Source organism: Sorex araneus, chromosome 9 (genome assembly GCF_027595985.1).
Source record: "Sorex araneus isolate mSorAra2 chromosome 9, mSorAra2.pri, whole genome shotgun sequence".
NCBI lineage: Eukaryota > Metazoa > Chordata > Mammalia > Eulipotyphla > Soricidae > Sorex > Sorex araneus.
In genome coordinates, this window is record NC_073310.1 from 10,481,344 (window position 1) to 10,508,417 (window position 27,074).

Consider the following 27,074-nt stretch of genomic DNA (forward strand, 5'->3'; position numbering starts at 1 on the left):
GAAGGCCAGGCCCCGGATCCCAGCCTCGGGCCGCAGTGGGGACGGAATCCGCGTGGTTGTCTGAGCTGAGGCACTCACCCTCTCGCCGCCGAAAGTTCTTCTTATCCTGGATGGCGTCGGTCAGCGCTGCCATCATCTCCTGCTGCTTCAGCGAGAGGATGCCCAGGCCCTTCACCAGGCCCGCCAGCCCGTAGGCAGCCCCCTTGCGCTCCGCGTACTTGTCCGACTCCAGCAGCTGCTGCATCAGCCTCTGGATCATCCCGCCCGCGTCCTCCTTGATGGCCGGCACCAGCGGCGGCAGGCAGCTGGCCACCGACTCCTGCACCTGTGGGGGCCGCAGCTCAGCAAGCTCAGTCCTGCCCAGCACCTCCCACCGGCACGCCTCAGTCCTCTCTGTCACTGCTGTCACCCAACACGGGGCGTCCTCGGCTCTGGGCGCACCCACTGCATCTGGGTCAGGAGGGACCAGAACACAGAACCTCGGCCCAGTAAGGCAGGAGAAACTCCAGGAAGACTAAACCCACTCCCAGAGAAAGACCCGGAGAGAAGCATCTGCCGAGTCCCCATACAGTGACCCACATCTCTGTGTCCACCTCGTCAGTCACGGGAACCTGGCTGGGCCTGCCAGCCAAAGCAACTGGTGCCCAGGCCCGGCCACGGCTCAGAGGCCCAGCTGAGAGCAGCAAAGCATCGAACCCCTCTGGACCCTGGCAGACTGGGCTTCCTGCCCACTAGCCTGCCCATTACTCTGTAAGCCCGCATTCGAGGAGGATATTCTATAGGGGTGCAAACGTGGTTCAGAGAAAATAAGCACACATATTGATCAGAAAGAGAAAATGAGAGACCAAGAGATAGCGCATGCTTTGCTCTGGGACCCCGGCTCCATTTCCGGCACCATCCAGCACTGCCAGCGCAGTCCTGGAGACCCCCAGGTACTACATGGCCCTGGTGGCCCCCGAGCACTGAGGACCTGAGGAATGCTGCGTCGGGCCTAAACATTCAACTGCCCAGCTCAGCTGGCCAATTATCTCCGAGTGTCCCCGCACCCAAGCTCCGAGCAGTACTCGAGACCCCAGTCCCCAGCAAAACACACCCCTGCCTGCACACAGGCTTACAAGCTATGGTGCAAGGTGACAGTGGACACTCAGGGCCCCAAGGGACCCAACAGGGAGGGAGCACAACTCCTTCCCTTCTGTCAGTCTCTCTGGGATCAGCTGACATGCAGCACAAGAGAAGACAAGCAGGAGACAGCTCTAGTCAGGGGCCATGCCTGGCACACGCCCGACCAGGGTTCAATTCCTGGCCCCACACAGACCTCCGAGCATCTTTCGGTGCAGGCCTGGAGGCCCCCAGAACTGCTGGGGTGGGCTGGTATCCATCCCCCGCCCCTCAGGACCCCCACAGCCAGTCAGCCGAGAATCGCCTGGACCTGCGAGTACCCCAGGGAGGGTGCCACCCCGCACTCCACTGCAAAGAGCGTTTGGAGGAAATAAAGGAAACTCCAGGCACCCGCTGAAGCAAAGTAACTTCCTCCCCAGCGGCCCCCGCGTGTACACCAGGCCGCCCCAGCGAGGATGACTCCTCACAGAGAACCTTTTGGCTTTTTTTTTTTTTTTTTGGTCACACCTGGCAATGCACAGGGGCCACTCCTGCTCTGCACTCAGGAATTACCCCTGGCGGTGCTCAGGGGACCATATGGGATGCTGGGAATTGAACCTGGGTTGGCCGCATGCAAGGCAAATGCCCTACCCGCTGTGCTATCTCTCCAGCCCCACACAGAGAACCTTTTGGACTCTGAGCTCCAGCTCAGCCCTGACCGCCTACGGCCAGTGAATCAGCTGCCACTCCCCTGAACCGCTGGAGGGACTGACACTGGGTGGCAGGTACCTGCTGGGAGGGGGTGGAGAGGGCGGCAATGAGCTTGGCGACGATGGGCTTCACTTTGGGGTCACTCTTCTCCAAGTGCTTGGCCAGAGAGCCCATCAGGACCACCACGCTCTGGCGCACGGCGTCATAGCTGGCATCGTTGGGTGCGTTCTTCAGGAACTCCTCGAACACGGGCAGCAGCGAGTTCACGTTCTCCTGCAAAGCCACGCAGCCCAGAGCGCCCCCGTCAGCCCCTGGCCGTGTCCGGGAGTCTCAGTCCAAGAGCAGGCCCAGACCTGGCTCTGTAACCGACACCCCGCAGGGCCAGCCAGCAACGCCAAAGGGTTTCCCCGTTTCCTGGCTGGGATGCAGCAGACTTACGAGAACTTAACAGCCTCCTGGCTCAAGAGGACTACAAGTGGATCGAGAGGACGACAAATGGAATTTTCCGCCGTGCAGGGTTCCTGGCGCTCATCCTCCCTGCACCTCCCGCCGTATTCCAGCCCTCTCCGCCCGCCCCACACCGCTCTCCCCGGAGAGCTTTTACCTTTCCATGGATGTTAAGTGTTGCGAGAGCTGCATCTAACATGCACTTCCGGACATCCGGGTTCCGATCATTGAGGGCATCAGGGACAAAAAACTGAAAGAGCGGCTTCACTTGAGAACTGTCCAGACACTGCGAGAGCTTGTTCAGGGCCAAAGCCAAGCCGCACCTGGGAAAGAAGTGGGGGCGTATCAGGGGGCTGGGGGCAGCCCGGGGCCCCGTCTGGGAGAGACCAGCAGCGAGCAGCATCCTGGGGGCCAGGAACCAGTGGGGTGATCACTGAACAGTCCACACAGGCGGAGCTGGCCTTTTGGCCAAATGCCCCGAGTTTACCCCCATCAGACGGGAGGGGTGCTGGGAAGCGGACACCCCGCCAAAGGCCGCGCAGTGTGATCCTACCTGACCACACAGTAAGAAGCCCCCCGGCCCCAAAGACCTCTGGGCAGAGGAGTGAGCCAAGAACTGCCCTGCCCACGGGCACAGGCCAGCCCGTGCAGACGGCACTCGCGCTCTGAGGGGAACTGTGCCCTTCCCCCCACCCCACACTGCCCGGACAGCGCTGAGCGCGGCGCCCCCACCGCGGCTGTCCTACCTGGCTTCCCACTGATCCGGGGGCGACTCGGAGATAACTCGTCCCAGGGCATCCAGCACCGGCGGCGGACGCTGCAACAGACAGGCCGGTCAGTGCCCCGAGGGGCTCTCCCCGGGAAACCCGGGCCGGCGGGCAGGCGCCTGAGTGGGGCAGCGGGGCCGGGCAGGGACTCACGTAGAGCTTCTCCTGGTAGATCTCCATGAGTCTGCCCATGACCTCGGCGGCCTGCCGCTGGTAACGGGCCACAGCCTGCGAGAGGGCCTCGGCCCCGGCCTGCCGCACGGCCGCCTCGTGATATATGACGTCGTCGATGAGCAGCGAGCAGAGGTCGGGCTGCAGACTGAGGCCCATGGTAGACCAGAGCCTGCGGCAGACAGGAGGCGAGGGCTGTCGGGTCAAGGAGCCGCGGCCCGCAGGCCCTCCGCCACCACCCGGCCCCGCTCACGCCGACGCCCTGTCCCGACGCGGGAGGGACGGGGCAGAAGAAACCACCTCTCGGCCAGCTTCTGGATCTCCTCCTCCTTGTCGAACTTGACCACCCAGAGCCGCCGCAGGAGGTTCAGGCCGTTCTTCTCGTCCGTATCAGGCACTGGCAATACCATGTGGAGTTCCATCAGCCCCTGGGAGGGGTGGGATCGGGGCTTGAGGCTCAGGCTTCGCCGGGGGCCTCCAGCCAGCCTCCGGCCTCCTGTGAGCTCGTGGGGTGCACGGGAGAGCCTCAGTGCTCAAGGGGAAAATCAACTCAGTCACCCACGGCTCCCGCTGTCGGCCGCTTGGTAGCCGCCGTGGCCAGCAGCAACTGCACTGGACAGCACAGGTGTGGCACCCATCCACCCCTACTCGTACAGCCCCCCTGGCCAGCGCTGGCCTAGGGAGTGCTGTATCCACGAGCTTCCCAGTCTCTTCTCAGAAACAGAGATGTGTAGAGGTAGAATGTTTTTCTTTCTTTCCTTTTTTTTTTCCTTTTTTTCTTTTTGGGTCACACCCAGCAGTGCTCAGGAGTTACTCCTCGCTCTACACTCAGGCCAGCCGAGTACTCCTGGTCAGCTGTGAGCAAGGCACACGCCCCCCTCACTGTATTATCACTCCAGCCCCGAATGAAGAATGTTTTTCATGTAAAATTAAAATCTGAACTAGGGGCCAGACAGAGTACAGCAGGCAAGGCGCTTGCCTTGCTCACGCCTGACCTGAGTTCACTCCCCAGCACCCCATATGGTCTCCCAAGCACCACCAGGAGTGATCCCTGAGCAGTACCAAGTGTGGCTAAAAACAAAACAAAACAGAAACAAAACAAAAAACCCTGAACCTTGGGCCAGGGAGATAGTAGTACAGGGGTTACAGTGCGACGCCTTATACATGCCCAAACTTGGCTTGATTCCTGGTATTACATGGCCCCCCTCAGCACTCCCCCCCATAAAGACCCCCCAGCACTGCAAGGATGGCCTGGGTACACGGAGCAGCACTGCCATCCCCGGACCCTGGTGTGGAACCGCCCTGGCTGGCCGAGAATCACCAGGAGTGGCCCCTAAACTCTAAGCACTGCTTGGGATCCCTCCCCACACAAATAACCCCCAACTCTGAGGGACACAGGTGGGACTTCACACCAAGGACATTCCCTTTGTTTCAACATTTTCTCTCGGTGGTTCCCCCAAGAAAACCCGGCTTCCGCCAAGAGCAGGAGACTGCAGCTGGGCGCTTGAGAGACTGGCTCTCCCCCTAGAGAGATCCTTTCGTGTTTTGTTGTGAAACAAAGTAGTTTCTATGGAATGCAACTCATGTAAAAAGGCATGGGGAGAGCGAAAGAACAGGGGACTCTCCAAGCAAAGACACAGAAGCCAGCACAATGCATGCTCAAGGGAGAACGCGGGCTTGAAGAGCAAGCCCCTCTAAAGGGACCTTCCAACTGCACTGAGAAAAGGCGAAGGGGGGATGGGGATGGGAGTGGGGGCAGGGGGGCAGTCCTGCGTGTCTCTGAATGTGCCAAGACCCACAGTTTATTTGAGAGGTGACACTGTCAGAGAGGAAGAGCTGAGCAGAGAGTGGAGCCTCACAACGGATCGGCCGCTGCAATGCCTCTGCTCCTGGCCTCTGGGACACACCCGAGCACAGGGGGACATCTCCCTCCCGATGGAAGGGGCGCCTGAGTCCCCCTCGGGCGGAGCAGCAAGGCCGCCGTGGCGAGCCTGCAGGGAGCAGGCACGTACCCTGAGGGCAGTGTCGCGCACGCTGGCACACGGGGACTGCAAGGCACAGAGCAGCACGTCCACTTCCTCCTGCTCTGCGAAGGCACAGCCGTCCTTGCCGCTGCTGCTGGCACACAGCGTGGTCAGCGTGTCGGAAGCCAGGACCTACGAAGGACACCGCTCCCCTGAGCTCGGTCCGGCCAGGGCCTTCTTCCAAGTCGGGCCGGACAGGGCCTGGGGCGCGGGGAGGGACCCGAACTCAGACGGTGCCCCCCAGACCTACGAGAGTGGAGACTCCGGGGGCAGGTACCGAGCTAAAGGCCCCTGCCAAGCCAAGAGCACTCAGTTTGGTGCTCCTGGCCAAGGGCACGGAGCGAGAGAACAAGGACCCCAGCCCACACGCCGGGGCCTGCGGTCAGGGTCAGGGAATGGGGGGGCCGTGGGGGGGTCAGCAACAGCCCCTGGAAGGCAGCTCACCTGCAGGCGCGGGGAGCTGGTGCCGATCACCCAGGTCAGGAGGCGCAGCATGGCCACGCGCGGCAGCAGCTCAGGGCCGTTCTGGGAGGGGAGAGCAGGAAGTTCTCAGCCGCGGGGAACGCGAGTCCACTGTCGACAGCCTGGCGTGGACACCCCGACCCTGATCCCACCCACACACACACTGCCACAGTCTGAGCACTGTCCAGTGTGGCCCAAAGATAAAACAAAGGCCAAGAAAAGTCAATCTGTGACCGTCTCTGGCCAGGCCCACTCAGACACAGGACACCTGGTGCTGCGCGGGGTCTTGACAGCAGCCCGGCTGGCAGCATCCGGGCTCTCTTCGCCCACGGCCGCTGCCCCACGCCTGTCAGAAGCGTCAGGGGCCCAGGGAGCGTGGGGGACGCCATCCCCGGGCCCCCTCCCACGCCCCGCGCACCTCGTCCACTCGGCCAGGCACACTGCTGGGGGCAGCCCTGAGCTGGGCGTGGACAGTGAGGATCTGCAGGATCTGGGCCATGCGCTCCTCCTCCTCCTCGCTGTGGTGGGGCATCTCGGTCAGTACCATCTTCAGAAACGGGAAGACCAAGGAGAAGGCTGGTGCCGACAGGGGAGCAGCGTCTGCGAGAACACGCGACAGACGTGAGCCTCCAGGAGGGGCGGGGCGGGGCAGGGCGGGAAGCAGGCGGGAGCCAGGGCCCGAGGCCTTTCTGGGACTAAGAAGCAGCTGCTCCCCGTGAGGCGGCAGCATGGACTGGACAGGGGTCCGGGTGCTCGCCTTGCGTGCAGCTGACCCCTGTGGGTCCCCTGAGTGCCTCGAGGGGTCACTCCTGACTACAGAGCCAGAATCAGGCCCTGAACTATTTGTGGCCCAAAAACAAACAGAAATAACCACAAAAAGGTTCCCAGGCCAAGTAAACTTTTCCGGGACTCCCAGAATACTATTTTTTTTTGGGGGGGTGCTCACACCCAGCAATGCCCAGGGGTTACTCCTGGCTCTGCACTCAGGAATTACTCCTGGTGGTGCTTGGGGGACTATATGGGGTTCTGGGAATCGAATCTGGGTCGGTGGCATGCAAGGCAAACGCCCTCCCCGCTGTGCTATCACTCCAGCCCGACTCCCAGGAAACTTGACCCCAACTCAGAAACCGTCCATGCAGGCGAGTTCCCAGGAGAGCAGGCCAGGGAGGAAGTGGTGGTCAGCCCTTACCTGGGTCGTTCTTGCCCCCCCTGCAGGGGATGGTGTGGCTGTGCAGCAGGGTCACTGCCCTCCGCACTGCCACTGACAGCTCTTCCTGGCACCAGGACTTGTCCAGGGCACACTCTGGCTTCAGCAGACGCAGAGTCACGTGGCTCACCAAAACGCCTGTGTCCGAGAGAGGGGACCCGGAGGAATGACCCACTGAGACGGAGAGGCCAGCCCACAGAGGCCTCTGACCTCAGAGAAACCCACTCGGGGTGCCAGCCTCCGAGCCCTCTACCCCACTTAGTCATCTCTGGGTAAGGACAAGTGCTCTGGGAGGAGGCGGGGGTCTCCCTAGGGGAGGGCTGCGCACCCTCCCTGGGGGAAGCTCTCTCGTGAGCTCCCACCTTCCTTGCAACGAGCCAGTGACCAGGTGACACTTCTGGCGGCTCTAGAATATACGCTCAATTCTGCCCCTACCCCGGGGAATATGCCCTTAGACCCGGAAGCTTGCTTCAGGTGTTAAACAACTCACAGAGGCAAGGTCTCCCCAAGGCCCAGCCACTCTACCTGACCTGTTGCTCCCCCACCCACGGGAAGGCAAAGGTCACTGTCCTCACTGGCCATGTGCACCAAGCCCATCCCCACTGCACTGGGACGGCCTGGAGCCATTTCCAGACCCACCCTGACTCCTCAGTCTCAAGACCTGCCTGAAAGCTCGCTGGGACTGGCCCGCAGCTGGCCCTCGGGGGCACAGCAGGTGCCTCGGGAGGAAGGCAGCCCTCCGCGGCCGAGGGATCCCAGGCTGCTACACACGAGCCAGCTGCCAAGCCCCTGGGTGCAGCACCCTGACCATCTCCCAGCCTGCCCTGGGCCGTAGCCACAGCCGGCAAACGAGGACTGACCCAAAGCCTTGAGCCGAGGGGGCATGACGCAGGCAGCCAAGGACAGGAAAGGGTTCTTGATCCGGGGAGCAGCCAGGGGAGACTTCAGCAAGGGCAGGAAAGAGTCGACCAGGACAGGGATGTACTGGGTCAGGCCGGACGGGTTCTTGGCCAGGACGGTGTCCAGCAGTCCGAGCGCCGCCTCCAGCTCCCCGTCCAGCTGCAAGCAGAGCGGAGGGTCAGGACCGAGTCTGCGGGACCGCAGGGAGCAGGCGTGGCCACCCCGGGCCCCCGGGGGCACGCGCCCACCTCCTGCAGCCGCCTCCGGATCTGCGCCTCCTTGTCCAGCTGGGCCTGCAGCATCTCCTTCTGCTTGCTCGTCAGCTGCACCTCCTCCTTGATGCCTTTCTTCTTCTTGATCTCCTGAGGGTGACGAGCAGAGCCATTTGGCCTCCCGGAACACCGTCCCCCTGCCTCCCTCCCAGAGGACGGCGAGCTCGGATGGCCAGAGGCACCGCACCAGCATTAGGTATGGCGGGGGAGACGGGCCCCCAGCCTGGTGACCTCCCTGCCGCCCACGGCCTGCAGCCACCTGGCACTCCGGACGGAAATGAGAGGAGAAACATGCTTTCTCACTGGATTCTCTCTGACACACGCAACGAGGGTCCTGAAGTGTTAGGCTCCACCCCCCCCCCCCGCAAAAAAATCCCTCCGTGGGGCTGGGGAGGTGACGCAAAGAGCTGGAGCACAAGCTTTGCAAGCAGGAATCCTGATTTTGTCCCCAGCGCCACACTGCACGGTCCCACAAGGACTGCTGGGCGTGACCCCGAGCACCGCAGATGGAAACCAAAAGATCCAGTTCCTCGAGGCCACAGAAACACTAGAGTGGGGAAGGCGCTTTGCCTTGCAACGGCCAACCCAGGTTCACTCCCCAGCACCCCCTACAGCCCAACGGCCACCACCAGGAGCGATCCCTGAGTGCGGCCGGGAGCAGCCCTTGAGTATCGCCGGGTACAGCCCCCGCCGCCACGAAAGAAAGATCAAGTTCCTGCCTGCCTGACACCCACCATCTCGGGACAAAGCAGACAGGTAAACGGTGTGGGGCATGACAAGCACTACGACAGGTCAAACAGGGTCCAGAGCAACCAAGAAGAGGGCCGCTGTGGAGCTGGAGGGCGGCGCCTTTCAAGACTCTGCCGGGAAGAGCAACAGCAAACACAGCAAGGCCTCGAGCGCAGACAAGCTGGGGGGCCGGCGCGGAGGAGACGGCCAAGCGCTGCTGGTACGCATGCGTTCCCTTGGGCCGGGGGTGGAGGCCGCTACGGAGAAAGGGCAGGAGGGCCGAGGGAACCAGACGACTGCGCCGTGGCCTCAGGTGCAGCCGCCTCTGAGACACCTCCCGGACGCACCTCCTTGAGCTCCAGCTCGATGATCTGCTCCTTGAAGGAGTACGCTTTGTTCTCCCGCTTCATGTTGGCCTTTTTGATACTGTCCTGCTGGGCACTGCAACACCAGAGCACGCGGTCAGCCCCGCGGTGCCCCGCCGGGCGCGAACCCGCAGCGGGCTTGTACACAGCCCGCCCAGGGAGCATGCTGGAGCCGCCCCGCCCCCAGCCACGGGCTAGCAGGTACCCGGAAGAGAGGGCACGGGCCCGATGGACGCCTCAGCTCTTCAGCTGCTCTTCACAAGCACCCTGCAAAGGGGACGCTGCTTCCGGGCGCGGACCTGAGGCCACGGAGCCTGCGGGGCTCTCACCTCTGGATGATAGACTTGTCGTACAGCTCCCCGGCAGGGGTCTGCATGATGGCAAACTCCTCGCGAGTCACCTGGCGCAGTGCAGGGTTCTGCACGGAGGTGGTGACGGTGCTGATGAGCTGAGGGAGGACCCGGTCTGGGGACAGGATGGAAAGGGAGCCCATGGCGTTCATAGAAGACTGCCAGACAAACACGGACAGTCAGTGGGGCCCTGGACAGGGGCCCCGTGGCCGCGGCACGCAGAGGGGGGGCCAACCCGGGGACCCGGCAGCTCCAAGCTCCCTCCTGTGCCCAATTCAGTTCGCACGTCCCGTGCTGTGCCACCCAAGGGGGCAAGCCCCGTTCCAGCCCACCTTCACCCGCCGCTCTGAACCTCCCCGCCCCCCCGCCGAGAGGGAGGCCAGAGGCAGGCCCCGTGCAATCACCTGGTTCAGGGGGCTCTGCATGGTGATGCGGGGGATGATCTGGTCCAGGTGCCTGGTGATGAAGGCCTCAGGGTCAATCTTCATCCTGCTGAGCAGTGCCGGCCAGAGTCCAGACTGCAGTGCCACTGAGGGGGGAGGGGGGTGGTCAGTGAAGGCTCCTGCCAGGCCTGCCCCGCCCCTGCCGGCAGAGGCCTGAGCCCCCCGCCACGCACCTAAGGACGGGTGGTGGGAGATGATGAGCAGCTCCTGGGCCAGCTGCTCCGTGTCGTTGAAGTCGTCCGCCAGCCCCGGCACCCCAGAGATGATACACAGGGCCTCCTGCAGCACCCGGGGGGGCACGTAGGCCTTGCCTGCCTCGCTCACCTCCCCGGCGTCAGTCACCAGAGCCTCTAAGGGCAGCACCTGCACAGAGACGGTGCGTAATGAGCCGGCACTTGGGGCCCAACTGCCCTGCCCAGGCTGTTCTCTGGGCTCCCCGCTCGAACGGACACGGAGGCCACGGTCTGCACTGGCGGGAGACTGTGAGAGGAGCCGGGATAGAGGAAATATCCCTGATTCTGGGGCTGTGGGAAGGTGGCCCCCGAAAGTGGTCCAGGAAACACAGGCGGCGGGCACAGTGTGCCACTCCACCGGGGCTGATCCCTCCAGCAGGAGGGAGGGAAGCAGTGACGAGCTCAGAGAGCACCGGAGTCGGAGCCAGACCTTAGGAGTCTGGCCCACCCACTGGCTGCCAAGACCCGGAGCAAGTTTGTCTCAGCTCCTGGAACACTGACACTGAAATAAGGGTGTTAAGCTTTCATTTAGAGACACTGAAAAAGCAAAGCAGGGAACGGACAGAAATGCACTGAGGAGCATAAGGAGCCTGGAGAGCAAAATGCCTCCTCGAGGGAGCAAGCTCAGGCCATGTCGCTAAGGGCACAAAACCGACCCCGGGTGGGATCCCCAGCACTACCTGGTCCCCCTCCAGCCCCGCCACGATGGTCCCTGGGCACGGAGCCATGAGTGAGCCCTGAGCACCGCCAGGTGCGCTGCCACCCCCACCCCCCAAAAGATAAAAGGGGGTCAGAACAGGAATTATACATGAAAGGGGGAGCAGGGGCAAGGGGGAGAGCACTGCGTGCAGGAGCCTGGGATCCATCCCCGGCTGTGGGCCCGGTGCTGTGGCCCGCGAGAGGACAAAGGCCGAGGTGCTCGCCTAGCACACAGCTGCAGCCACAATCTTGGCTCGAACCCCGACACCGCGTATGGCTCCCCGCACACCGGTGGCCGGGCATGACAGGGTACCCCGGGCTCCCAGGCCGAGCGCGTGGGGAGAGCCCAGGAGTGGGCCAGCTGGAAGCCCACCGCAGCAGCCAGGTGGGCCAAGGGTCAGGGCCCTCACCTTGTGAGAGCTGAGGACGGTCTTGAGCTCCTCCAGGAGTCCGTGCGCCAGCTTGAAGCCCCCCAGAGAGGACAGCAGCTTGCGGGTCGTCTGCTGCGCCTGCCTGCGCACGTGCCAGGGGCGACTCAGGAGCACGGCCACCAGAGCCCGGTGATACTGCCTGTGAGCGCAGGGACGGGCTGTGGATCAGGAGGGCTGGGGGCCGGGCGGCCCCTCCCACACGGCCCCGTTCCTGCCAGGATGCCCCCCACCTGGCCCCGGGGCGCGGGGAAGGAAGCCTCACGTACTGGACTCTGCTGCCCGTGAGTCTCTGCTGGTGGTCGAGGAAAAGTCTCTCTGTCAGCTGCAGCACCGTGCACAGGGCTGGGGGGGGAACGGCAGAGGCCTTCTCACACAGAGCACACGGCCGGAGAGAAGAGGGGCAGAACTGAAACGCCCAAGTAGAGTGGACACGGCAAGCTACCGAGAGCATCCCGCCCTCACAGCAGAGCCTGGCAAGCTAGCCGTGGCGTATTTGATATGCCAAAAACAGTAATAACAAGTCTCACAAGGGAGACAGACTGGTGCCCGCTCGAGCAAGTGGATGAACAACAGGACGACAGTGCTATGACTGTGCTACAGGCTAACCTAAAACACATTATTTTACATTTACCATTCCATCAGACTTGTACTCAACCACCAGACCAATAAACAATGTTTTATTCACTGCAAAAAAAAAAAATGTCGGGCCGGAGCGATAGCACAGCAGGCAGGGCGTTTGCCTTGCACGCGGCCGACCTGGGTTCGATCCCCGGCATCCCATATGGTCCCCCAAGCACTGCCAGGAGTAATTCCTGAGTGCAAAGCCAGGAGTAACCCCTGAGAATCGCTGGGTGTGACCCAAAAAGCAAAAAAAAAAAAAAAAAAAAAAATGTGGAGGGGACAGCCACTCGGTGTGAAGTGGCAGCTCAAGTGAACAGCCTTCCTTCTGGTCAGGAGGCACACGCGGAGTGTGGAATAAGGAAAGGACACGCCTCTTTCTGAATGATGAGTAATACGGGGCCAAACAGGTAGCCCAGAGATAGAGATGTTTCATCTGTATGAGACCCGGCTATGATCCCTGGCATAAGGGAAAAGAATTACTGTGCAACTCTGGAAAAGACTCAGGGGCTCAGGAGAGAGGCCAAAGGGCGGGGGAGCCGCCCGACACGCCCCAGGCCCTAAAGGCCATTCCTGGCCCCGCGTGTCCACACTCCCGGACCCCAACACCACAACACCATTGGGTGTGGCCCGGATGGCCTCCAGCCCCTCTGGACTCAAGCAGCACTGTGTGGCCAGGCCCACACACCAGACGAGGAGGCCCAAGTGCCACTGTGGGTGGCCGTTAGGCCCCAGAGCACTGCTGGGGAGGCCTCCAAAATAAGTTTATTTTTAAGTTTATTTTTTAAGTTTAAGTTTTATTTTTTAAGTTTCTTATTTAAGTTTATTTTTAAAAAAGACTAATATTAAACACTTGTATGCACTGATACGGAGGGATTTCCAAATCTATAAAGCACAGTGCAGAGAACAGGCATGCTACCCACTGTATAAAAAGGGAGAACTAGGGGCTGGAGCAATAGTACAGCAGGTAGGGACGTTTGCCTTGCATATGGCCGACCCGAGTTTGATTCCCGGCATCCTGTATTGTCCCCTGAGCACCACCAGGAGTAACCCCTATGGATCGCCGGGTGTGACCCAAAAAGAAAAGGAAAAAAAGGAGAACTAGGTAAAGGCACAGAACAGTATAAACGGACACCATCAAAACTAAACAATGTTGCTAAGACGGTTATCCAGGAGCTGGAGCAGTAGTACTGTGGTTAAGGTGCCTGCCTTGTGCACAGGAGACCTGGGGGAGACCTGGGTTCAATCCCTGGCACCCCAGAATGTTCCCAAGCCTTGCCAAGAGTGATACCTGAGCAGAGTCAGGAATAAATTCTGAGTACCACCGGGTGTGGCCCGAAATCAACAACAACAACAACAACAAAAAGAACTTGAATATCCATACTCAGAAAACAGTGGCCAAAGACAAAACCAGGGGTACAATTTTCAGCAAAGACCCTCAGACATTTTTTAATTATGATAATTATATTTCCTGTATAAAAACTACAATTAAAAAAAAAAACACCAGGAAGTGACGAGCAGTTGTAGCTCGTTGGGAAGATGTTGTGATCTGAGTCGAGAGATTTTAAATCACCAATTAGCAGCAGACGACCCAGAATTCTAAATACACATTCGAAGTCACATCCGCTGTGCGGCTGCAAGGCTAGAGAGCAGTGGCTGGGCGGACCCTGGAGGGGGAGTGGAGTCGGCTACGCCCACCAGCTTCTCAGCTGCCTTTTACTACCAAGACGGCAATTACCAATCAGCTGTAATTACCGCTACTATCACAGCAGCTCTGAGAGACACGCTCCCCCCACCCCGCCTCCAGAATGACGTCGTGGCTCCCACAGCGGCAGCTCAGGCAGCCTGCGCTCAGGGAAGGCGGCTGCAGACGGGCAGAGACCCGGCCCGACCTCAGAACCGAGGGGGCTGTCACTCACCGTCCTCAGAAGCCAGGAGCAGGAATTTCTCAGAAGTGAAAATCTGCTTTTTCTCATCCATAACCAGCTGCCAGAAATTGCTCAGTTTGGCCTCTGCAAGGAGACAAGCAGGGGGCTGGAGCGATAGCACAGCGGGGAGGGCGTTTGCCTTGCACGCGGCTGACCCGGGTTCGAATCCCAGCATCCCATATGGTCCCCTGAGCACCACCAGGGGTAATTCCTGAGTGCATGAGCCAGGAATGACCCCTGTGCATCGCCGGGTGTGACCCAAAAAGCAAAAAAAAAAAAAAAAAAAGAGAGAGAGAAGCGGGTCTCTGTGACAGCTGCTGTGGGACAGTCGCTCCTCGGCGTGGTCCTTCCAGTACGTCACCCACAGGAGGACCTTCGGGGACTCTCTGCTGCCTACAGGAGCTGCCTCCCTCCGGCTCTCCCCCTACTCCAGGCGCCCAGCTGAACCCTCCCCCCCCAGCTTTCCTCTCGGCGGCGCAGTGGAACTCACACCGGCTACAAAATCCTGCCCAGCCTTCAGGGCGCTGGTTCCAGCACTCCCTCCTTCAGTCTCTCCCGACACCCAGTCCCATAGCGGAAAACAAGCCCCTCCTTCGGAACTGCACCAACTAACATTTGCCTAAAACGAGCTGTTTCTGCATCTCCTCTCTCCCTCGGAAAGCGGGGTGAAATCTGTTGAAGCAAACATCTTTGCACCCCAAGGCAGCCCAGGGCTTTGGCATATATACAGGGAAGACAAGAAAAGAGGGGACATGGGGGGCTGGAGCGATAGCACAGCGGGTAGGGCGTTTGCCTTGCACACGGCCGACCCGGATTCCATGGGGTCCCCTGAGCACCGCCAGGGGTGATTCCTGAGTGAAGAGCCAGGAGTAACCCCTGTGCATCGCCGGGTGTGACCCAAAAACAAAACAAAACAAAAAAAAAGAGCGGACAACTTTGATGCCCACTTGCAGAGAAGGAGAGGGGCTAAGGCCAACATGAAATACTACGTAACCAGAAGGGACGAGGACGCCTTTTGTTGAAGGGATCCGGAGTCCTTCCCAAATGCTTCCTCGGCACACCCACCCCAGGACAGGACACGACCCACAGTGCTCAGTCTGTAACACACTGACGCACTCGACGTAAGAAACTGCTAATACTGCCCAGAAAAGAGAACCCAGTGGCTGGATGGCTGAGGGGAAGCTTTGCACATTCTCCCCCTTTGGAGCTGATGGATTTTAACCCCCTGCGGCAGCATGGGGGCCAGGGCAGGACACAGGCCCTGGCGGCATTCCCACTGCAGTGGACGGAGGTGGACTCCTGCGGGTCACAGCCCCGGGGCGGCCCCACAGGGGGCAAGAGCGAGCCCACCCTGTGAGGCCCTAAAGCCCCTGCCCAAAGGCACTCCGGCAGGTCCCCGTCCCTCTGTGGCAGCTCCGGTCCTTACCGGCTTGGGAGTCGGCCACAGAGAGCTTGGAGAGCAGCAGGGCTGCCGCGACCCCCTCCGTGACGACGGGCACCTGAGTGCTCTGGGCCGCCGCCTTCTCCACGGTCTGAACGAGCAAGGGCAGCAAGTCCAGGGCCTGCAAGAGTGTGTCACCTGCGGAGAGAAGAGCAGCACCTCACAGAGTAGCCGGATCTTCAGGGCTGACAAGATTACTTACGTGACAAAGGAGCAGGCCGCCCCGGTCAACGGGCTAAGCCAGACCTTTCAGTTATCAAGACTTTGGAGAAGGGGCTGGAGCGATAGCACAGCGGGGAGAGCATTTGCTTTGCACGCGGCCAACCCGGGTTCGATTCCCAGCATCCCATAGGGTCCCCCGAGCACCGTCAGGAATAATTCCTGAGTGCAGAGCCAGGAGTAACCTCTGTGCATCACCGGGTGTGACCCAAAAAGCAAAGAAAAAAAAAAAAAGACCTTGGAGAAGTGAAATCAGAATCTGGGACTTTACTATAGTTAGAGCTAGAGGAACCTCACTAACCTGAGTACAGCTACTCATCGGATCGGTAAGAAAATACACGGAGAAAGGTTCGGTGAGTAGCCCAAGGCCAGCTATGCTATGTAGCCGGTTAAGGGAGTCAGGGCCAAACTAAAATCTACCCACTAAATTGCCGGGAGGAGCTCTTCCTCCATACCAGATGGCCTCTAGAACCAAAATTCCAAAATCAGAACCCATTTGTTGACCTATGAACTAAATTCACTTAGAAAAAAGAAGGGGGAGGGGCTGGAGCGATAGCACAGCGGGGAGGGCGTTTGCCTTGCACGCGGCCGACCCGGGTTCAAAACCCAACATCCCATATGGTCCCCTGAGCACTGCCAGGGGTAATTCCTGAGTGCAGAGCCAGGAGTGTCCCCTGTGCATTGCCAGGTGTGACCCAAAAAGAAAAAAAAAAAAAGAAAGAAGGGGGAGGCCCTTGAGAAAGCTCAAAAGGTGATACACTGCTTCGCTTATGCAGAAGGTCTGGACTTGACCCCTGGAGAACCACCAGGAGTGAGCACTGAGCCAGAAATCTACCCTGCACATCACCAGATGTGGCCCAAAACACAAACCTGGTGGAATTATAGCCAAACCCTGATTTCATGATTTCTTTGGGGTCAATTCAAACCTGGCAGTGCTTGGGACTATATGCAATGCTGGGGACTGAACAGAGTCAGCGGCATGAAAAGCAAGTGCCAGAACCCTTCTACCCTCCTACAATCTCTCTAGCCCTACATGCATGTTTTCTTTTTCATTTGTTTTTCTTTTGGGGCCACACGCAGCAGTGCTCAGGGTTTACTCTGGCAGTGCTCAGGGAACCCAATGGGGTGCTGGGGACTGACCCGGGATCAGATGCATGGGAGGCAAAGGCTCTACCCAATATATTACTGCTCCAGCCCAAAACTTAGGATTTCTTAAGTACTAAACTGGTATGTCAGACAAATCACAATGCTACCAGTATTTCTTTTAGATTATGTAACAGCTCTTTAGCCAAGAAGTTTGTTTGAAAGCATTATTTTATCCCGTGTCTATTTTGATTTTGGGGTCCCACCCAGAAGTGCTGGGCACTGCACCCTATTGGCCACGTTCGTTATCCCTGGACCATTTCTTCGGCCTCCCTCTTGTGTTTATTTTAAAACGCATTAAGTAGAAACAGCTCAAACTGAAGAGCTAGCTTCAATCACATCTCTGCTATCTTAAGAACTCAATCTAAAGGCTATCTAAGGGGCTGGAGCGATAGCACAGCAGGTATGGCGTTTGCCTTGCACGCCACCAACCCGGCTTCAATTCCCAGCATCCCATATGGTCCCCCAGGCACCGCCAGGAGTAATTCCTGAGTGCAGAGCCAGGAGCATGGCTGGGTGTTGACCCAAAAAGCAAAAATAAAATGTTAAAAGTAAATAAATAAATAAATAAATAAATGCTATCTAAGAGCCATCTAAATGCGGCCAAAATGCAAACTTAAGAGAGTAATGGCGCTGTACCGAAAGGCGCCTTCTCTCCAGAGGCAGCTCTGGAATCCCCTAGATGTTTCTTTAAACACAGTTAAGTTTGAGCTGCTTTTTTAAAAATATCTACTCACTCAGAGGCAGATATCGACAAGGCTACCCGTGGGGACTGAGTGCCTCCAGGCCTCTGGAAGCTCCCCGGCTCTGCCCGAGGAGGAGGTGGCTGCCTGCCAAGGGCCACGTGCCATTCAGCTGGCACCACTGAAGGGAGCACAGCGGGGGACTGGAAAATAGGCCTGACTTGACGGCCATAGGAAGCTGGAATCTGCCGGGGAGAGAATGCTTGCACATGGCTGCTGACCCGGATTTGATCCCCAGCATCCCATATGGTCCCCTGAGCACTGCCAGGAGTGATTCCTGAGTGCAGAGCCAGGAGGAACCCCTGAGCATTGCCAGGCGAGGTTCCCGCCCCACACCCCCCCCAAAAAAAAACAGGGAACAAACAAAGAAGGTAGAATCAGGACCATTTTTCCATGATTTCTAACACATTGCCGGGTTCTGGTTCTGGTTCTGGGTTATGCAAAGGAAGGCTTTGTCCTCTGCGGCCCGATGGGAAGAGATGACAGCCTGAGCTGTTCTGACTGAGCCCTAAGGCCTGGGCCTGGGATGGCTCAACGTCACGTGCCCAGAGGCTCAGGAGGAACCAACGCTCAAGAACTGAGCCAGAAGGGAGAACTTGACGGTGATGCGGCGCCTAAGACACAGTGGCTTCTGGGGCGGGGGTGGGGATGGCGCCTCACCTCGGAAGCAGGCCAGCATGCACTGCAGGTAGGCGTGCCTGACGGCAGAGGTGGAGGTCTTAAGGCTGAAGGCTTTCTTGAACCACTCTGTGAGCTTCTTGGGCACGTCCGTGGTGAAGCGGTTACACCAGAGAGCCAGGACGGAGACGGCGTGCACCAAGGTGCCTTCGTGAACTGGGGGAGAGGCGGAAGCGCCGTCAGTGAAGTGCCTCCCACCCGCACCACGTCACCACCGGGCACCTGCACGCACGCATCAGCAGGAGGAGGAGGGGGAGGGGAGCCCTCAGAAGGGGCCCCGGCGCAGGCTGTGTGAACCGGGCTGCAGAACAGGCCCCGGCGGCCATGGGTCCAACAGCGTACAATTAATTACCTTCTTGCTGGAGGAACGGGATGAACAGCTCTGCCACGGTCCCATTCAGAGCCTGGCTGGACGGCCCAGACACCACGTGATGACTGACACTCCCGACCCCTGGAAGGCACAGACGCCGGCTCAGCCCTTGTCAGGATCAGGGCACAGTTGTCCGCCCCCCGTCCCCGCAACTGCCCCTCTCCTCTGCCGCTGCTGTTACTGAGCCCCCTGCAGCTCCCCAGCCAACAACCTGCCTTTCACAGAAACCCACAGAAACCACAGAAACTCTGGGAGCCACGCCAGGAGGCCCAGACTGGCCAAGGAGTCACAGTCCAGGCTCTGCAGCAAGAGGCCTGGCTTCAATCCCCGGGACTGCAAAGAGCGATTCCCCAGAAACTCCTCCCCACCCAAAGAGCCAGAGCACTCGCTGACTCGATGGTTCCAGTAAGCCGCAGGGCCCCTACCCGCGGAGAAGGGTATACCTGAGAGGACGCTCATCTTCTGGGCCACGATCGTCAGCTTTCCCTCGGAGCCTGAGAGGAGGGAGACAGCAGGGTCCCAAGTCACATCACCACACTGCCCAGGGGGCGAACAACACCGCCACGTGTGTGCCGTCAAAACACAATTTACCGGGGCCCGAGTGACAATACAGTGGCGGCGGTGTTGGCCTTGCATGGGGCTGACCCGGATTCGATCCCCGGCACCCACACGGGCCCCAGAGCACTGTCAGGAGTGATCCCCGAGCGCACCGCCAAAAGTAAGCCCTGAGCACTGCCAGGTCTGACCTAAATCAGAACAACAACAAAATACGGAGTTTCTGGGGCCAGGGAAGGAGTCTTTACACGCGGAGCCCCAGGCCCGGTTGCCCAGTACCACGGGCTCCCTCGGCACCACAGCAGCAGCCCCCAGCAGGGTGAGCCGGGAGAAGACCCCGACACTGGCAGGTGCAACCGCAAGGCAAATGAAATAGTTTCCAGAAGTAGCCTTCCCGCCGTGAAGCAGGCTTTCAATCAACATCCGTAAGTGCTTTTCTCCCCAACTAAAGTCACGTCCTTACTGAAAAGCTGCGAGTCAGGATAAAACATGAAGAAAAGCATTTAAAAAATCACGTTTCTCTCTCCCAAAGACAATGTTTCCATACAGACGAATTTTTTTTTCTTTTAAATAATGTTTATTTATTGTTTAGCTTTTTGGGCCACATCCATCGATGCTCAGGAATTACTCCTGGTGGTGCTCGAGGGGCCATATGGGATGCCGGGATCGCACCAGGGTCGGCTGCGTGCAAGGCAAATGCCCTCCCTGCTGTCCTATTGCTCCAGCCCCTCCGTAGAGACTTAAAAAAGGACAGCAAGGCCACCTCTCTCACTGCCTGGCGAGTGCTTTTGGAGATCACCCCCATTCCCATTCCATGGCCCCATTCCCGGGGAAGGCCAAGGTGCCTCCTCACAACCTTGAGAGAGCGAAGAAGGCCTGCTCACCTCCAAGGATGGCGAACAGGTGTCTGGTCAGCGCCTCAATGGCCGAAGGGTCACTGCACTGGCGGGCCAGGTTGCGCAGCGCCAGCACGGCTTCATCCATCAGGCGGGAGCTGTTGGACTTCAGCTGACCTGCGGGCACGTGCAGTCACACGCCACACACAACACGCACGAGCACACACACACACACACACACACACACACACACACACACACACACACACGCACACGCGTTCAGAGGCTACCCACAGCGCGGGACCCCCGCTTCCAACTCTGTCTCCAACGGGCTCCCAAATCTAGACCCTGGTCTGACTGCAGGTGATCTTAGGAAAGAAACTACGCAAACGAAGCGCAGATGAAACGACCTGAGGTTTAACCCGGCCGTGCCCGCTTTTCTACAATCACCAGGACAAAATATGACCAAATCCCGAGTGCCCTTGGCGGGGTGGGGAGAGGGTCAGAATACTCACTAGCCAGTCCTTTCACGATGTCCAGCGCATACTGGCTGAGATCAAGAGTCACGGACGCCAGGAGGCTGGAGATAGCTACAGAGGACAGAGAGCACTGACCAGGGCCGTCTCGGGTGCAATGCCCACACCTGCCCTCCTCCCGGCAGGCGTCACTGGTCAGCCACAGAGAACAGGATCCCTGCCTCTCTCTGGCCGCACCCCGCCCAGACCCCAGCTGTATCCTGTCCCACCCTGATCCGCAGAAAGTGCTCTGCCAATACTCTACCCACTGTGAGACTCCACCCTACACTCTCCGGGAGGCAAAGCCCTACCTCCACACCACGTTCCAACTGGCCACAGGGCTATGAGGCCCTAGCCTGCTCGGCCTGCAGAAGGCTCTCGCAACTTGAAAACTGTGGGCAGTCTTCTAGGGAGATACTTTTGTGCATTCTTGACCAAGAGGACGCAGGGCCTCCAACATAATCTCACAAGGATGCCTCGTCTCTGCCTCCTCCCCCACCAGGCGAGGGACACGCTGAACTTGTCCCTTGCTAACCCCCTTGCCCCGCTGCCAGGGACTGAACACGCAGCCTCTTAGGAGCTGGTCTCCCTGCCACTGTCCTGCTGCGGCAATGACCTACTTTCGATGACGTTCTCGGGACTCCGCAGTAAGGACTTCTGGACGGTGGGGAGTATCAGGTCCTTAAACTCCGTGTGGGACATGTAGCGCAGCAGGGGAGCACAGCTATCCTGCAAGGCCGGAGGGGTCAGGGGCCAGATAGGGGCACAGGGACGGGGCGCGAGCCGTGCGCGTGGCCAAGCCTGCTTCAACCCCTGGCCCCCACTGCGAGGAGGGATCCCTGAGCACAGAGCCAGGGGTCAAGTCCTGAGCACCACCAACACCCCCCCCACCCCCCACCCCCCCCCCCGCCCTGGGGAACGGTTGGGGGAGGTAGAGAGAGAGGAACTGGGGAGGAAGGCGGCTACTGGGACCGGCGCTAAAGCCCGGAGCTCAGAGGGGACTCCGACTCGTGCAGGCGAGGCGGCCCGGCTCGCACTCACCAACAGGTACTTCTGCGGCTTCACTTTGCTCATCAGGATGTTCTTCACATAGAACTCCAGCAGGGCCGCCTGGGGAGAGAGAGACCTGTTAGGGCCCGGCAACCCGGCTACCTGGTCACTGGAGAACAAGAAACAAGATACAAGTCAGCAGCCCAAATTTCAGGTGTCAGGCACCAAGGTGCCACTGAGCACGCACACCGCTCGATCCTCGGAAACGCCCAGAGGCCCTCTCTGACCCCACTCAGCCGTTCCTGCCCGGGGGCCGCTCCTGCCCTTCGAGATCCTTCCTTAGGGAAGCGCTCCTGACCCTTGACCTGCGGCAGCGTCCCCTTACAGAGCCCCTTTCCACAGCGGAAGTCCTTTTCGGAGACAATCTAAGGCCAGAGACGCCTCCCGGGGCCAGGATCGCTGCTCCTGAGCGGGCTACCGCACCCCCAAAGCCGGGCGTGGCACGGAGCCACTGCCCACAGCCATGGGAGAATAAAACCACTGCATGAAGGGGCCAAGCGCCCTCCCGGGAACTGCCTGAAGCCACCCCAAGCCGGAGCTGGAGGGGACACTTGGCACCTGCTGGAAATTCAGGCACCACAGCAAGGTCTCGGGCCCACAGCCTCAGGGCCACCGGGGCAAAAGGCGGTCCCCTCCTCCCCTCCCGAGGGCGCACTCGCCTTGTGCTGGCTGACCACGTCCATCTCCTTGTGGTCCGTGCAGAACTGCACCAGCAGCCCCAGCATGCCCACGTAGTTCTGGTTGGGCTCGAGGCTGAGGATGGCCGACAAGTACTGCTCCACCAGGCCCGGGTTCTGCAGGGCAAGGGGAGAGCCAGCATGATCAAGCACAGAGGCACCACCGCGAAGCCCGCCCCCTCACCCCACCGCCGTGGTCGCCTCCTGTCACCTCTTTCCACAGCTTGGTGAGCTTCTTCACAGCGCCGTTCACAGCATGCTTGTGGGAGCCGCCCAGCACCTCCAGCACGAGCAGGCACTGCACCTCGACCTGCGGGGCGGGGCGGGGCCCAAGTCAGGCAGGGAAGGGCCCTCGCCTTCTGCCCAAACGCTGCATCAGGCCAGCTGGGCCCCCAATCTGATCCCTCCCCCACATCTCCTCCAGCTATACCCCCACACTGGGATTAGAGGAATTACCTCTGTTCACCAAAACATTTTGTTTAAAAAAAAATCTTTGTTGGGGAGCTGGATAGACAGCACAGCAGGGAGGGCACTTGCCTTGCACATGGCTGACCCAGGTCCAATCACACCTGGTCTAGTGAGCCCCACCAAGAGTGATCCCTGAGTGCAGAGCACCGCCGGGTGTGGTCTCCAATCAAAAACAAGGAACACAAGAGGAACAAGAGACAAAGTCCCTGCTCTCAAACATCTTGCAGTCTACAGGGAGTATGCTGGGGCCCGAGAGATAGTACAGGGTAGGGCGTCTGCCTTACACACGGCAGACTCAGTATGTTCAAGGCCCAGCATACCATACGGTCCCCCAAGCACTGCCAGGAGTGACTCCTGAGTGCAGGGTAACCCCAGGAGTAACCCCTGAAGCCAAGCGTACACACACACACACACACACACACACACACACACGATAATGTATCCCCAGCAGAGAGCCATGCAGAAAAAAGAAGACGCAGGTGTTCAGCTCCAAACATTCTGTTATCTGCCTCAATTTTTCCTTCATTAAGTCCATAAATACTCAGTGAACACTAAGAACAGGTGCCAGGCTAGGAACTGTGGCTACCCAAGGCAAAGACCCAACTTAGCAAACCCACACCCATGAACTTTTAAATTTGTAAAGTTTGTTGATATTCAGAACAAACATATCGCTGTTTCCTGTTCCTAGAACGTTCCCAGAACCCACACCTGGGCATGCTCTGCTCTCTCCTATCCTTCAGATATCTGCCCGAACCGTACCTCCTCTGACAGGCTTTCCACTCGTACCCCCGACCCACTCCCTCTCTCCTTCCCGCTGCAAACCTTCCCATCTCACGCTCACATGTGTTTACTCTATGCTAAGAGAGCAAGTTCCTCTCGTGGGTGTCCCACTTTAGCCGCAGCTCCCAAAGCGTCAGTTGAGACCCTCAACAAAAACCTGGGAGTCTGAGCAACTACTCAGTGACTCTGAACATCTGCCTTGGCTAGCATAAGGTCATGAGTTCAATTCCCGAGGCCACCAACGTGCCAAGCGCGATCCTGGCAGACACTTCTCTTGCTCACCTCACTGCCAGGTCCTCGGAGCCTAGCCCCATTATCTGACACAGAGCAGCTCAAAAATGCCCCATAACCAGACAGACGTCACTGTGCTGTGTTCATGCACCAGAAGAGCCCTTGTCACAGAGCAACAACGTGCACAGGCCCTTGGGCAGGAAGCTGGCCATCATGACTCCCAAGACCCAGAGAACCTACCAGTTTGTTCCAGACATCTCCCTGCCGCTTGGCTCTGGAGGGAAAGACGATGCGCACCAGAAGGCAGGTCCAGGACAGGGCCAGCAGGGCCGCCGAGCCGCTGCTCTTACTGCGGGGCAGAGGGGGAGGGTGAGGGAGAGCAGCCCCTGCTTCACAGCGAGGCCCAGCCTGAGCGCTTAAGGCCCCTCCGGGCCCACTGACTCCAGCTCCCACACCTCACGGTGCAGCCACCTGAGTCCCTCTCTCGACCTCAGACAGACAGACAGACAGACCGACGGCGCCCTCAGAGAGGCCAAGGGGGGAGCGGGAGGGGGAGGCCGCCCGGTGCACCCGCGGCGGCCTCACCACGTACCTGGGCACGCCTGCTTTGGAGCCAACGCCGGAAGACTGCAGAGAGTGCAGAAGGTTCTTAGCAGTGGCTTCCGGCTGCGCCTCGGCCAGCTGCTGGATGGCTGCCTGCAGGGCCCTGCGGGAGGCCGCATCCCTGGAGAAGCAGGAAGGACAAGGTGAGCGTGCAGACACACGGACTTGTGGCCAGGACGAGGCTGGGCAGCACAGGAGAATGGGACTGCTCAGCCCCCCATGGGTCCCAGATGATGAGACGAGGACACACGAGGCAAATCTACCTCCCCCAGCACTGGGAAAGGGGCTTACAAGGTAGATGAGCCAACGAAGGACAACACCCAGATTTATGGACCGGGCCAACTGCTCTTGCTTATCTGTGTGTATATAGTGCGAAGACATTTTCTTAGGGAACAGGAGGGGACGGGGGGAAGAGAGAGAGAGAGTCCTTTATGCAGCCCAAGCTGTCACGCGGGTGATTCCAAACGCTCTTACTCACCAGACCCAGCACTCCTGAGCGGAAGCGCCCTAACACCCCCCGACAGCCCAAGCAGGCAGGTGAGAGCACAGACCATCCTGCAGACGGGACACGGAGCTAGAGAAAGGCCGAGAAGCCTGCCCAGGGGGCCAGAGAGAAAAGCCACTTGCTGTGCATGCCACTGACTCTAGTCCAAGCCCCAGAACTGCATAAGGTCCCCAAGATGCACAGGGGTCACTCGTGAGCACAGGATCAGGAGAAGACCCTTAGCACCATAAAGTGTCGCCCAAAAACCCCAGAAAAGACTGAAAAAAAAGAAAGAAAAAAAAAAAAGAAAAAGAAGAAGCCTGCGCAGATCTAGACCCAGAGGGTCTGGCTCCAAAACCTGGGCTCACCCCTTGCCCCTCGGCCCCTGCGTGTGCGCACACAGGGCCGGGCCCCTTCCGGACTCACCTGTAGCGATGCAGAGTCAAGCAGAATAATTTGCAGAGCCCTTTCACCGCTCCCTCGGGCAGATCTGAAACCAAGAATTCCACAGAGATGAGTCAATGAAAACGATTTCCTGAGCGTCTGCCTGGCTCAGGGACCCGGCCCGACACCACCTCTGCCCACCGGACACTCCCCATGACACTGAGTTCCCAAGAGGACAAAACGCCAGGAAAACACCTGGGAGAGACAGGTTCTCCGTGGACACTCGGAATGAAACGAAGGCCAAACTAGTGGCGTCAGAATGCAGCACGCTGCCAAGCGGCCGTGTGAGGGGCCGAGGCCGTGCTGACCGGGGGCTAGTGCCCCGCAGGTAACTAGGTGATTAGTTCGCTACTGAGCTGTGCACTGTGCTGGCATCTAATGAATCGGGTATGAGAATATAGGACCGAGGAACAGCAATGGAGCCCAGGGGTAGAGGGTTTGCCTCGCATGCGTGAGGCCCTGGGGCTGATCCCTGGTACCAAAAGAAAAAAAAAAAAGTAGCATGAGGGGGCCCAGGGTGCCAGTTGAGAGGGCTGGAGTGTCTACTTCGTCCCACACGGTCCCCCGACAGCACTGGAAGTGGCCTCTCAGCACCCCGAGGTGTGACCCAGAAACTAGCAAGAGATTCAAACAAGGTGCCAAGAAACGGGACGTAACTGGGGTGGTTTCTGGAGGGCTCAAGGCACAGAGGCGTGGCCTCCTGAGCACTGGAGAGAGAAGGTGCCTGGCGTGCACAGCACCCCAACACAAGCACCGGGGTCAGACCACAGCGCCAGAGGACGGGAGCAGGGGAAGGTGCCGGGCCTGCTGCAAGCATTCCCCGGTCAAGCCCTTCCGCTCCCGTCAGGAAGGGCCTGTGACTGCTCCCGATCGCAGACCGAGATGTCCGGGCACAGGAAACCAAGCAGGCCCGCCAGGCATAAGGGACACCGTGGCGATACCTTTGAGTTTCATGCTGGGAAGCCACCGGTGCCTGGCTATGCCTGGCAGACAGAGGAGGACAGGGTCCGAACCGGGGCAACGGAAGCAGCTGTGAAGACGCGCTGGGGGCCCCCCAGAGCAGGAGGCCGACGTGGCACCCATCACACCCAGAGGACGGAGGGGAAGGGGAAGGCCATCGGGGGCGGGGTATTTCACTGACGCGGGGAAAGAGTGCATGGGGCCAGAAACAGGTTACGGCCGAGAGACACCAGGCAGGAGCCCAGATCTCCACTCGAAGCTGACCAGAGCCAGGCACGCCCTCCGCCCGCGCCAACCGTGTGGGAGGCAGTTCTCCATCTCAGACCGGAGAAACAGAACTCAGTGTGGTCAGGCCCTGCACCGCTGGCGGCGGCATGAGCCTGGAGTTCGGGGAAGTGGAGGCAGGACATAGAAGAATGACAAGGGAGAGGGAAGGGGCCAGGGTCAGGCCGGTCCCCCATGTCCACCCCATGGGGACCACCATCGCCTCTCAGCTCCCAACAGTTAGAAAACTGAGAATAATTCACACAGGAGTGGTTCCTCTTCCACCCAGCAAAGCTGACCAAACGTTTCACACATATCCTTCCCCCTGAACCGTGGGAATTTCAGGATCACAACACCCATCCCCCTGCTGGAGCCCCGACTAGTTCCCGAGCTTCACCCCCACACAGCAGACCAGTTCCTCGGGCCAGTGCGGGGCAGCTGTCTGTGGTCACGGACATCTCTCTAGCTAGGGTGCAGCTGAGAAAAGGGACCAGGACTTCGGAAGGTGCCCATAAAACTCAGACACTGGAACGGCAACACACGGGAGACTCTTAAAAGCTCACAAGTAGCAATTGACTTCATTTACACGCCTCTTTAACAAGCTTGGGGACGGCACCTGGCGACGGGAGATCAGAAGCCGCTGATGAGAACTTAGGGGCAAGGCTGGCGGCGGGAAGTAGGCCAGGGACCGAGAAGCGCCAGCCGCGCCTCCAACCCTGCCTTCCAGCCCTCCGAGGCTGGAATCGCCCCAGGGGCCC

General features: G+C 59.5%; 1 protein-coding gene across 1 annotated transcript in view; it reads right to left on the reverse strand.

Annotated features, from left to right (window-relative positions):
• GCN1 (GCN1 activator of EIF2AK4) overlaps positions 1-27,074 on the reverse strand; it is a 56,625-nt gene that overhangs the window by 21,902 nt on the left and 7,649 nt on the right. The window contains exons 3-34 of the mRNA XM_055147052.1: positions 25,075-25,138; positions 24,154-24,285; positions 23,802-23,910; positions 22,294-22,392; positions 22,065-22,199; positions 21,397-21,465; positions 20,976-21,084; positions 20,356-20,430; positions 19,889-20,017; positions 18,893-18,943; positions 18,432-18,530; positions 18,062-18,235; positions 15,282-15,434; positions 13,847-13,939; positions 11,576-11,651; positions 11,289-11,448; positions 10,120-10,309; positions 9,908-10,032; positions 9,483-9,661; positions 9,136-9,229; positions 8,036-8,149; positions 7,748-7,946; positions 6,870-7,025; positions 6,099-6,280; positions 5,663-5,743; positions 5,207-5,350; positions 3,495-3,622; positions 3,177-3,366; positions 3,003-3,073; positions 2,414-2,579; positions 1,888-2,082; positions 79-325 (exon numbers count right to left, since the gene is read on the reverse strand). Coding sequence (XP_055003027.1) covers positions 79-325; positions 1,888-2,082; positions 2,414-2,579; positions 3,003-3,073; positions 3,177-3,366; positions 3,495-3,622; positions 5,207-5,350; positions 5,663-5,743; positions 6,099-6,280; positions 6,870-7,025; positions 7,748-7,946; positions 8,036-8,149; positions 9,136-9,229; positions 9,483-9,661; positions 9,908-10,032; positions 10,120-10,309; positions 11,289-11,448; positions 11,576-11,651; positions 13,847-13,939; positions 15,282-15,434; positions 18,062-18,235; positions 18,432-18,530; positions 18,893-18,943; positions 19,889-20,017; positions 20,356-20,430; positions 20,976-21,084; positions 21,397-21,465; positions 22,065-22,199; positions 22,294-22,392; positions 23,802-23,910; positions 24,154-24,285; positions 25,075-25,138 — 4,188 coding nt within the window. The remainder of the gene's footprint in view (positions 1-78; positions 326-1,887; positions 2,083-2,413; positions 2,580-3,002; positions 3,074-3,176; positions 3,367-3,494; positions 3,623-5,206; positions 5,351-5,662; positions 5,744-6,098; positions 6,281-6,869; positions 7,026-7,747; positions 7,947-8,035; positions 8,150-9,135; positions 9,230-9,482; positions 9,662-9,907; positions 10,033-10,119; positions 10,310-11,288; positions 11,449-11,575; positions 11,652-13,846; positions 13,940-15,281; positions 15,435-18,061; positions 18,236-18,431; positions 18,531-18,892; positions 18,944-19,888; positions 20,018-20,355; positions 20,431-20,975; positions 21,085-21,396; positions 21,466-22,064; positions 22,200-22,293; positions 22,393-23,801; positions 23,911-24,153; positions 24,286-25,074; positions 25,139-27,074) is intronic.